Below are 12,391 nucleotides of genomic sequence, written 5' to 3' on the forward strand. Positions count from 1 at the left end.
AAGTAGGCACTATAGTTGAGTTTGGAAAGCAGAAACTGTTTCATTATTGCCAAACATCGACAGGGCTTCTTTTTTTTTTCTTTTTTTTTTTACTGCTTTTGCACTAATGTTCTTATTTTTTTACTTTCATCCCTCTCAGCTTTATTAAATGTAGCCTTGTTTAAGTGCTGATATAATTTGATTTACGTCAGAGTGCACAAACACGTTACTCAGTAACACACAAACATTCACCGCCCTTGTAATTTGAAATATCTGGCTGCTGCCTGCCCCTAAGCAGCTACTTGTAAAACCATTTCCATTCATTCAGTCAAACACTGCTGCTGCCGCTCCATGTCATTCTGCACACAGTCGACACTCTGTGTGTTGCTGCAAACTCAGCGTCTTTTTTTTTTCTTTTTTGTCATTTTCTGGATGCAGCTGTTTTTTCCTGGCAGTTAAGTGAAAAGGAACACACTGTTCAGTTTGGCACTTTCCTTGTATCGTCATCTCAAATCCCAAATCGCACAGGCTGAGGTCGTAAACAGCCACACCTCTTAATTACACCAATACACACATGCACACACACGCTTTCACAGTGAAGCCTGTTTTACTTTTTGTGTCTGTTCCCCATTTTTCTCTCAAGATGGGGCCTAAGGTCAGTGTGTGTGTGATGGCCAGTTACCAAAACTTATCATCTCAGTCACATTCATTTACACATACGTATACACACACACACACACTGTTCTCACTTCCCTCCCCATATATGGTCACAGGCTAATTTTAGTTTGGCCCTTATCTGACATGAGGAGAACAAAAATGGCTGCGGGCCAGAGGAAGTTTCTTGCCCCACTTTAGTTTCCATGTGCGCGCACACACACACACACACACACACACACACACACACACACACTTGGTTTAATGCAAAGACAAGCAGCTGCTTATTTTTGACTCATTTCTGAAGTGGCTGTAGTTACAGTCAGCTGCCACCAGATGGCAGCAGCTTTGTTCATATTGAGTGAGAGGAAAGTGCTGACAGAGAATGATGCAGCATGTCATGGTAACACAGTTAGACACCACACACTCACACACACACACACACACTCACACACACACACACACACACATTTATACTGTACTCTTACATATCCACTGTCTCACAATGTGTGTCTCCACACCGACACACAAACCAAATTCTGTCATGTTTTTTATTTAGCTGATGCATTCTCACACATGATGTTCCTGTTCTCAACCCATACCTCTGACTAAAACACACACTCACACACGCACACACACACACACACCCCTCCTTTAGCAGACACTGCTGTTTTTTCTGTCGCAGGGAATGTGAGAGAGGATCCCCCTCTCTCTGCAGTGGAAGTTTACAGGCTCAGAGAGGACAGTGGAAAAACCCTCACCCTGACCACTAGCTTCACTGAGGCAGGGGAGGGTGGAGGGAGACAGAAACACAAACCTCTGCCAGGGGTGCACAGTCGTTGTGTTAGTGATGGATCATGTTTAGAAATCTGCTTCTGGATCAAAGATAGTGAGGAGAGTCTAATTATTGGCTGATGGTGGCCATAATATTTCCAACAGGGGAAATTTTTATTCCATAATTTAGTGTTTTGACAGCCACATTTATAGCAGTCAGTCAGTGAGCAGACACTGGTGGTTTTCCTTCACATGAATCAAATGACAAACTCAGACATTGCGATGATTCGTGATCATGTCTAGTGTGGTTAACTGCAAACATGCCATTATATCCATGTGTGTGTGTTTTCTTCTTGTTGTCTGGCACAAACCTAAACCACTTTGAACGGCGCTCACAATAAACAGGTCTTGATACAGAGAAACAGAGAAGGATTAGGCTGTAAAATGAGAGTGAGAGGGAGGAGGACTATGAGAACAAAGGAAATAAAAAATTGATAAGGACAGAAGACAAGCCCCAGATGTGACGGCGCTAACCAGCTGTGGTGAACTGTAGCTTAGTGAAACGAGCAAGGCAGGGTGAGGGGTTCAAATCCTATGGCAGCCGAATGCAGCACAAACTTAGTGCTCATGCTCCTCAGTCAGCTTTTAAATATGTGAAGCCGATTAATTTTGCTTTGGTTTCGGCTCGCCTGGATTCCTGTTAAAAGGCGTAGCCGTAGCCTGCTTTACATACAGTGTGTCAGTTTTGGTGATAAGCACTAGCTGCAGAGAGGCAGTAGTATGAATGGCTCTGCTGATGCTGTTTGGGAATTGGAGAAAAAAAAGTTGACCTGTGCATGATTTTCTGAATCAGAAATGTGCATTTGTGCAGAGCTAGGAATGTTTAATTAACCGACCATCGCTACTCCTGCAGTAAATTAAACCGTCGTTGCTGCAGCACGGTCGAAAGATTGACTAACTTGGATGCATGTGAGGCATCGGATCAAAAGAACTACTTAGTCACACATTGCTCTGCCAAGTTTCCATTTGACATTTGAGAATCTTGCCTTGAATCCTCCTGACCTTCATTTTGCAGAAAAATGCTGCCGACCTTCAGCTAGAGATTAACATTAGCTTTGTCTGTGACTGTCCTTCACGCCAGTGGGGAAGTACTATATGGGAGAGGAGAGAATATGTGTGTGGGACCGTGCCTTTGGAGACACGTGTTTAGATGTGAAAGAGTATATACCTGTGTGTGTGTGTGTGTGTGTGTGTGTGTGTGTGTGTGTGTGTGTGTGTGGGCTGGGGTGGGGGGTGCAGTCACGTGAAGGATAGATGCTAACAGAGGCCAGATCACACAGGGCTTTGGCTGGATCCAGTACATAATGAAAGGGCTTTATGTGGAGTCAAACATGCCCCAGTTCTCAGGCTCCAGCTGGTTATTGAAACCATGGGAGAGTGCTACAAATGAACTGATTAAAATCACCTTTACATGTTACCAACATGTAGTGTAGGGACCTGTCTTTGTGTAGCACTAACTTCACTGCGTGCCTCTAAAGCCTCACAAGTTACTAGTTTGTTTGTCTTTACTTAAAAAGTAGTTTTTGGACTTTTTATGCAACTGTTTCAAAGGCTTTGATAATGAATATATCACTGTTCAGGAATATCTGCAGGTTAGCTAATGCCACTAAACATTTTCTGTTTGCTGTGATTTTTTTTTGTCTCATATAAAAAAACTGTCTATTCTTTTCGTATACAGAACATTAAAGCACTGAAACTACAACACAATTTCAAACACAGCAATATAAGTTTGCATTAGCTAGTTAGCTGTTATCTGTTAGCTTGCAGGAGGATCAGGTTTGATATGTCCATGTGCCTGTTGGCTGTGGAACTGAAAGGCTGCGGAGCATTTGTTTGGGTTGTAGTAAAGCACAGTCTGTTCATCTGTTTGTTTTTTCCAGTCAAAAAGGCCGTGATTGGCTCTCTAGTTTCAAGTGATGGTTCAGTGCCCATGTAGTTGAAAACACTCCGATACGTCTTTCCTGTTGATATTTTTACTTGAAAAGGGACTTTTACCCTGCTGCATACACTCTCAGTTCACACGCAGCATCTGTGAAAATTCAAACATGGTTGTAAAAGAGAAAAAAAGCAAATGGGTTTATGTAGAAATGACAGGTTCAAGGGGGAAAACATTGACTTTTAACAGCTCTGACACATGTCTGCCACTTTCACTTTCATACTGTATGTGCACATCTTGACTTGGGTAAAACACAATTTTCAGTTTTCAGTAAACAGGCTCAAATGCACATGGTTTGTTGTGATCTGACCTCGGACTAGCTGCTGTCGCTAAGATCTTACTCCCTTGTTTTTTGTTAACTGGCTGGTTCCAGATTTGACTGCCTACAACTAGTCTGTCCGCATACTTGGTGTGTGTGTGTGTGTGTGTGTGTGTGTGTGTGTGTGTGTGTGTATGTATAGAAAGTGTGCAAATATCACACGGTGAACTCCAAAGGCTTTGCGCCAGGTAGCAGCCAGGTGCTGAATAGTTTGGAGCCTTGGGGAGAAATGCCTCATCCAGGCTCTAGTTTTCAGCCTAATTATGCAACAGTTGGTGGGAGGGAGAGGGCAGGAGGGTGGGGGCTCGCTCGTGGAATTTCAGGAGAGATGCGCTTAAATTATCGTCATTATTATCTCCCACATGAAATGAGTTTTGGCTAAAGTGGTGACACTTTTTTGGCAGAGGACATTAAAGGTCAGGCGTCATCCCGGTGCCTCCTGACAGTCGTGATGGAGGTCACTTGGTTCAATCTGACAGCGCAGAAAATCCAGTTAATGTGATTTTTTTTTTCCTCCACTGTGCCATGCTAACTGGATATAAATCTTGTACTTAAGTCAGACTTGAAAGGATACAAAGAAGGCATGTGGTGTTCTGCCAGCAGCGGCTCTTAAATAGGAAAAGATTGCACATGTCTCTTCTTTCTCAGGTAAACTAAATAAAAAAGTTACCTTCTCTGAAACTCTTCTGGTAACTTGTATTTCATTCTCCACAAACTGTCTGCCACAGCTGTAATTAAATGTGTTGGCTTAATGTTGGACTAGTAAGTCAACAGAGGAGGGAAGACAAGCTTGCAGAAAAGAAAGTCCACTACAAGTGACAATAGCAGCTTCGCGTAAAGACACACCTCCCCCCCTGCAGGCGAGTCCGCCCTCCTCTCACTACCGGCTGATGCAATCCCATGGTGCCATTGCGCTGCAGGAGATAATCCCCTGCCTTTTTGAATGGGCGCCGTAAGCACCGCCCCTTGTAACCTTTCCCCCTGTGGCCTGCGAGCAGTCGGTGCCTCAGGTTTCACCTGATACCCACAACCTTTCACCCACTGGAGGCTTGAACAGGCTGTATGTGGCTCAGCAGCACCAGGCGTCTTAGCTTGGATCTCCAATGTTTCCCACTCTCTCTCACACACACACACACACACACACACAACCACACACACAGTCTCACAAAAACACAAACACTTGCCTCATAGCACTTGACACACATCAGTCAGTGGCCAAGTGTGGGAATCAGCCTCAGACACAGGCCAGCAGACACACAAACTAGACTCTTGTTGTTGAGTTGTTGCATTGACCACATATTTCATTACAATCCAGTGTGAAGTCAGTAGAATTAAGTGCTGGAATTGAACGTAACATTATTTTTATTTCAATTCAACTAAACTGGTACTTTTGTGGTCACAAGTCGTAAACGCTAACAACTTTGTTATAATATTAATAAACAGATTTGTCTGGTTCTGTGTGATCAAGCCAAAGATCTAAATGTCAGTACTTTGTGTTTTTCCCAGATCCGCTCCTCCATCACCACGTTGTTGTTCAGCGGTCGAGAGTTCAGCTGGACTCGCCACATGCTGATCGCCGCCGCAATCCTGGCCTTCAACAACATGCTGGTGATCTTCGTCCCTACCATCAGAGACATCTTCGGTTTCATTGGTGAGTCCACGCACTGAATACCATTACAAACGTCATGTTGATAACATTTCCGCTTTTTAACGCAAGACTCAAAACGCTACTCTTTGGAAAGGAAGTTTTGGTTTTAAGGGGATAAAAATGCAGAACATGAGAAAAATCCCAGAGAAAACCATGTGGAGAAATACAAGTTAATAAAAGAGGGAGCGAGGCAGTTAAGGACTGATTAGCACCTTAAGTTCAGGGGTCGTTTCATTCAGTAGAGACGTTGGAAGTACAGGAGCTTAAAGTGTCGGGTTGTGTCAGCTGTGCGGTCGCGTGAGCTGTTTGTGACCACTGGATATAAACACTTACAATCGTGATGCCAACACACACAAACACGGAGAGAACTCTTATTTAGGGAAGTCGCCTTCAGAAACAGCCTTCCTGCAAAAACCACACCTCAGAAATCAAAATGTATTACACTGTATCACTTGTAGTTGAGCAGGAAAATAGTCCTAACTTGCCCAAACTTCGGGGGGGGTGGAAGCATTTTACCAAATAAGGTTAGAAATCATTTTGGCAATAAATATTTATATTTGTTGGGACGTCAAAGAGAGAGCATGGTTGTAAAATCTGAGATCAACAGGTAAAATACAATAGTAATGAATCAAACTTTGATCATCCAGTCATCAACTTCCACTAAGATACATTCATGCGTTGTGTGTTAGGATTGCTGATGGTGCGCTATACAATATTTGTGAGATATGTTTATGTTTGCAAAAGGATGTGACTGCCACATGAAGCAGTCAAGTTAGTAGGTATTTACTTTGCCTATTATGTAAATAACTTGTTGGCGTCATACTTTTATGACTTGTGTATACAACCTAGATAACGCTGTTACACAAATTATTGTCCTGCACACATCAAAATCTCAGAAACAAAGTTGGTTTTGTCTGTATTCATAGTTTTAACTCTGTCTAATATTTGAAATTGAAATATTTGAAGTGATTTAAAGTGTAGGAAACTTCATAAATGTTTGAAGTGCAGGTTTGAAATGTTTTGTTTTTTTTCTGATTAGTCAAATCATCTTCCTTCTGGTTTTTGTTGCAGGTTCTTCTGCGGCCACCATGCTCATCTTTATTCTACCTGCTGCCTTTTACCTCCGCCTGGTAAAATCAGTGCCATTCCGCTCCCCACAGAAGATCGGGGTAAGTGTCCGGGAACACACACACACACACACACACACACACACACACACACACACACACTCAACAGCTTTCTCACTGTATCATTTTTCTCACTCAAAATGTGATTGCTGTGTAATTTCAACAGACACCTGCTGTGCATCATCACACATCCAACCACATTTAATCCCCTCCTCTGTCTCAATTCTTCCAACTCTGTCTCTTCAGGCGGCCATCTTCCTGGTCGTGGGAATCATCTTCATGATTGGCAGCTTGTCACTCATCGTCCTCGACTGGGTTCACAACCCCCCAGGCTCCCACGATGGTCACTAAAGCTTCCCTCCTCAGATTCACAGTAAAGAGTGCAGCAACACCACCACCACCACCATCATCAAGTCTGTTCTCCAATTGCCTCTTCCCACATCAGAGGTTCCTTCCCTTCATCAAACATCAATTATAAAACCTCAACCTAAGGACATGACGTGCTGCACTGGGTTAAGACATCTTCAGTTTTTCCCCCCACAGAAAATCACTGGTGGGAATTTTTTTTAAGCTCAGTTCATATTTTTTTGTTGCTGTAAAGTTCTTGATGTGACACAACAGAAATGAGAGAATCAAAACCCAGAGAGGGGGAAACCCACTCTGGTTTAACGTGCCACCAAGACATCCTGAAATCATCATCGTCATCGTTATGATGACCATCATGAATGCGAGTATTTTCCAGCTATGAAGAGACAGAACAAACATATACTGTGTAGCCCTCACCTGAAGCAGATCTGTGAACTGCAATTTGCAGGGCTGGAAAGACAATGCGAGTCCCTCAGTCCCCTGTGCACTTGAAGGAGACAGTTGGAGGTGGAGTGTGTCGTCCTCCGTGAAACAAAGAGCACCTCTAACATTACATCTCATGCACATGCAAGCACACACACACACACACAAACATACATATATATATATATATATATATATATATATATATATTCTTTTAAGCTACTACCCATGAAAAATACCTGAAATTAATCAAGCAGCAGTTAATCAGTGACTTAATTCAATCATGCAGAAGTTTTATTCAGGACATTTTGGTTTAATTTGCTGCTGTGCCTCATGTTAACAATCAGAAGCTTTGCCAAAGTCTACATGCACGTACAGTTTTAGACGATCGGTTTCGTTCTAGAGCTTCCCCAGCTCCACACTCTCAAGGACCTTCCTTGCTGGCTGTTTTCATCCTGGCTGTGTACACGAAGCGAGGCAATGCTTTCAGTATTACTGTCACAGAGGGATCTGAACATGCAAAGTATGAATGTACATAATTAAGTGTATCTACTGAAAAAAAATGAGTGTTGTATATAATATCTTACTTGACCTCATACGGCTCTTTGCCATTCAGGTTGTATGAAGTTGAATGACAATTTCAACACACAGTATATACACCTGCTGGAATAATTTAAAAGGCACTTGATAAGGCTGTACATCTAAGTATAGGCTACATGTATAAAAACGTATTCAGTTTAGAGAATGTAATTGGACAATTCCAAAATGAATTAAATTCAACCAACAGAGCCAAACTGGAAATTATTTCAAATCTATTCAAGATCCCAAGATTTTAAGTAAAAGTAAAATATTTTCAACTTGTGTTGAACTATATTATATCTTGGAATGAAAAAATGCTCTCTCTCCAAAAAGTCATTTAACATTTTTAACATTTAGCTATTCAGCTAAAAAGATAGTTTGATATTTTGGGAAGTGACTTTTTGAAGACTGTTAGCGCTGTCATGTCTGTATGCTAAATATGAAATTAGCTTGGCATAAAGACTGGAAGCATTAACAGCGAACTCTGACATTTTTACATTTAGGTTTTCATACAAATTAGACTAATGAGATATTACAGTTACTGAAAGTTTAAGTTACTAAGTTTTAGAGCTGCTACTTGGTTGAGTCAGGCTGACTGTCTTGCCACATTTTAGCTAACTGTCTCCAGGCGCTAGCTTCATATTTAACATACAGACATAAGAGTGGTACCAATTTTTTCATTTACATCTCAGCAACAAGTTGAATAAGGTTTTTTTCCCCAAAATGTCAAAGGAATCCTTTAAAGAGTAGTGACTTGGAAGAAGCTGGATGGTAAACAGTACTTCATCATGCTGTTTGTAACAGAGGAGCTAGCTACAGAACTGATACCTACATTAACATTCAGAGGATGTGACCCATGTGTGCAAGACTGTAAACCAAGCTAAAAATAATTACGCTTCTTTTTAAATTTCGGTTTATCTGTACAAAGGTGTATCTTTAAATAGTCAAGGTTAATCTTCAGATGTATGTTTGTGAGCACTTGAAGCAGAGCACACTGGTCACGTCGTCTGTCTTGTTCACAAGTCATTAAGCTCCGTGGATTGATTAGTATTTATATAATTTTGATTAACTCTGTTGTTGTACACTCATACCCAAAAATTAAACATATTTAAATTTCCTAACATTTTATTATCTAAAAATTTTAATCAGATAAAAATTGCACCAGGATCATTCTTTTTACTTAAACCTTTTGGATTGTTCTCATTATAATTGGCTTTTAGTTCTGGTGCCTTTGGTAGAACTTCCATACCCCAGATTTATTCATTTCACTTGTTCTCCGATGCCGTTGCGTGTCTCGAACACGTCCAGCCAAAGTGGACAGCATTTATAGATCCTTTGCGGATCTATGTACATGAAACAAATAGATATTTCAAATGAAATAGTGTATTATGTGCATGTTTTTGGATTACAAACATGGTCTTTTTGGACAATTGTATATGCTCTGTAAATAATCTTTATTTTATGGTACACTGATACTCATTGTCTGTGAGTGGGTTGTTGGGGGATTCTGCCTTACAAGTCTTCTGCAATCCAGTGTTTGTTTTAGTATATATATAAATATATATAACTTGTATTAGACATTTTTTTCCCTTGCTGTATGACAGTAGTTTTTTTTCTTTATTTGAAGCTTGTATATTTGTAGAAAATTGGGTCTCTATATATCCATTTTCATTTTTTAATGTTGTCATATCAGGATGAATTAATCAACGGCCTACTTCATAACAGTTTATAACACGGTTTTCCCAGAAGTCTCAGAAACAAGGAACCACGTTTCTGTTTCTGAATGACTCCTGTTGAGCAACACTGGGTTGAAAGTAAAGCCACCAGTAAGCAGTATCGATGTTGAATGTGTTTCTTGAAAACAGTGCTGTAAGGCAGAAAGATGAGATTATCCGAAGTATTTCGTACCCACACTACAGGAAGGTTCTTACAGGACAGAACATTTTAACATGTTGTTGTAAGAGCTTATGGTTTTTCTGTTTTTTATCAAACGGCACGCAATAGCATGTGTATGCTAACGTGTAGCTGTATACCTCTAGGACAGCATAACAAAATGCACAGGAACTTTCCCTGTTTGCCAGTTCTGAAGCTGGTTCCAGGACAATCGTACACAGTTGTAGTTCTTACCTTACTGTGGCTTACAATGTATATCACTGCTGTCATAAAAAAAACCCAGCTTTGTTGAGGTTTTATTTCCGTGATGTTACTTGAACTGAAGCTTTCCACGGTCTGATAAACGTCAGCACCGAAGGGTCCACACGGCCCATTCAGTACCCGCTATGAATGTTCAATAAAGACTTGTTCTCAGTTTGAAAATCTGGCGTACTCTTTCTAAAATAATTTTACGAATGCTTGGCTGCAGTTTAATTAGCCTCCTGCCATCAGTGGCTTATTCTCCGTGTAAGAGATTCATCTCTTCCTCAGGTTGGATTTCATCTTTTTAAAAGGCTGTTCTTACAAAGAAAGACAAGAGGCGGCAGGTTTTTAACAGAAAGCTCCCAACACAACACCTCTACCCCCTTTAGTATCTCAGGTATTCGGTCAGGATGAATTTTTCATCTTACTTTTGGACAAATTCAGATCTCATCACCTCTTTTGCATGATTGAGCCAAGATGTACAATGCTGTTGTATATTGTGCTGGCCTAGGTGAGAAGTCGTCTTGTGGATTTGTAAATGCAGACAAGTCCCCAGCTATAACGTTGACAGTGTTTAGAGAGGAGTTGTACAAACCACCTGCCTTATTTTTCTATGGACCCTCAGCCGTGGAGAAGCACTGGCTCAGTGTTTCTGCCGTTCACAGTGCGCCTGCCTCCTGTGGATCAGGCTGAACATTCACATTTGTAATTTTACCCAAACAAAGGGGATGTTTTTTTTTGTTTTTGTTTATGTTTTGTTTTTTATCAGTGATGCTGTTTCATTATGATGACCAATAAAAATGTGAAATACAAAAAAGTTTTTTCAGCTACCTTTATTTTGAAGATGATGCACTTACAAGAAATCCATGCCTAATTATATAACACAAACTACCTTTTCAAGACCAACCAAGCTAACAAATAGAGATACACTGATGGTATTGGCGTATTATTATATAAGTCAAATTTTGTATGTGTGTAAATGTTAATATATTCAAACGCTGTGTAAAAAAGAAAAAGGCTTTTTGTCACGCCAGGGCTTACATAACATGTTTTTGTCCAGACTGGCATCTCGGGATGTAATGACCAAAGCCATATTTCTGGCTTAACGATCAGATGATATTAGGCCTCCAGAAATAAAATAGATCCTCCTGTTCCTGTCTAGCTAGCATCTACTGCTGATATGTAACACCAGCTTGTCATGTTCTCAGACGGTTAAGATGAGGGGTGGGGGAAAAGAATTAGGTAACCTTTGCATTTCTGTCCAAATACATATCTTCGGGTCAAAAATCAAGCTGGACATGATAACCTGTGGGAGATAGTTCACTGTGTGGAACTGGGTGCTTTGTATATTATAAATACTACCTGCATGAGTATTTCAGTTATAAAATAAAATGTCCAACCTCTTCCCACACAGAACACTGCAAATATTATAAAGAACTATTTACTGTAACTGCACAAAAATAGGGGTTAATATGATATTAATGTATCCTTCGGCGAATGCTTCCTGAATAAAAACAGATGAATAGTAACTCCATCCAAAGTCCAGAAAGACCAGAGGAGGTCCAGATTCAGCCATCCTGACATTCTTTTGTGTCCTATTGGGTGAGTAGAATTTATAGTTTTCCAGATTTAAGGATGCAGGTAGTGTTTTCTTGAAGGTGTTTGTTTCGCTATGTGGGTCAGGTCTATATCTACTGTCTCCTTTTGGTTGTAATTCATTTAGTCATTTAGTCAGAAATTCTTTTTTTTTTTACTACACTACATTTATCTGATAACCTTAGTTACTAGATATTTTCAGAACAAGATTTTATGTTAAAAACATGAAACTTAGGTGTGCCCTGGTGGCCTTGGTTGCATGTGTGTGTGTGTCCCCTAATTTCCTTCATCTCTCTACTGCTGGCTGTCCATACAATCCCTCCATATATAAATAATATTTAAAAACATGACTATAACATCTTATGTACCTTTTATTTCTGCACATAAATGTAAAAAAGTAGTAGTGCGCACACTTTAAGGTCAAGGTCAAATGTTTTCCATTGACAGAATGTTTCCTCTGGGTCTCATGTACAAGAGAAACTGACCAGCAGCTGTCAGTTTTCACTGGAATATGATTTTTATCCAACTCAATCAATCACAACAGTTGAAAAGCTTTAAATCTGTGTTTGCCCATCTTTCATATAAAGAAACTGCAGAGAGGGTTTTGGTTTTGGGAGTCTACGTCAAAGACTCAGTGGGGTTGTATTTGATGAATGATTTTAAACAGTGTGTATCCTCAGAGACACTGACCACTTAACAGCAGCAAATAGAAGATGTTAATTAACTTATACGATACAGAACATGTTTTAGATTTTCATTAAATTAGAGATTAAAGATACATGGTGCACCAGAGG

At 40.4% G+C, this 12,391-nt stretch overlaps 1 protein-coding gene across 3 annotated transcripts in view; it reads left to right on the plus strand.

Annotated features, from left to right (window-relative positions):
- Positions 1 to 10,181, plus strand: part of slc38a4 (solute carrier family 38 member 4) — a 34,612-nt gene extending 24,431 nt beyond the window's left edge. For all 3 annotated transcript variants that reach the window (XM_056367606.1, XM_056367605.1, XM_056367604.1), the window contains exons 14-16: positions 5,229 to 5,373; positions 6,442 to 6,539; positions 6,744 to 10,181. In XM_056367606.1, coding sequence (XP_056223581.1) covers positions 5,229 to 5,373; positions 6,442 to 6,539; positions 6,744 to 6,848 — 348 coding nt within the window. In that variant the 3' untranslated portion in view covers positions 6,849 to 10,181. The remainder of the gene's footprint in view (positions 1 to 5,228; positions 5,374 to 6,441; positions 6,540 to 6,743) is intronic.
- Positions 10,182 to 12,391: the final 2,210 nt, after the last annotated feature.

The sequence above is a fragment of the Seriola aureovittata genome, chromosome 22 (genome assembly GCF_021018895.1).
Source record: "Seriola aureovittata isolate HTS-2021-v1 ecotype China chromosome 22, ASM2101889v1, whole genome shotgun sequence".
Lineage (NCBI taxonomy): Eukaryota > Metazoa > Chordata > Actinopteri > Carangiformes > Carangidae > Seriola > Seriola aureovittata.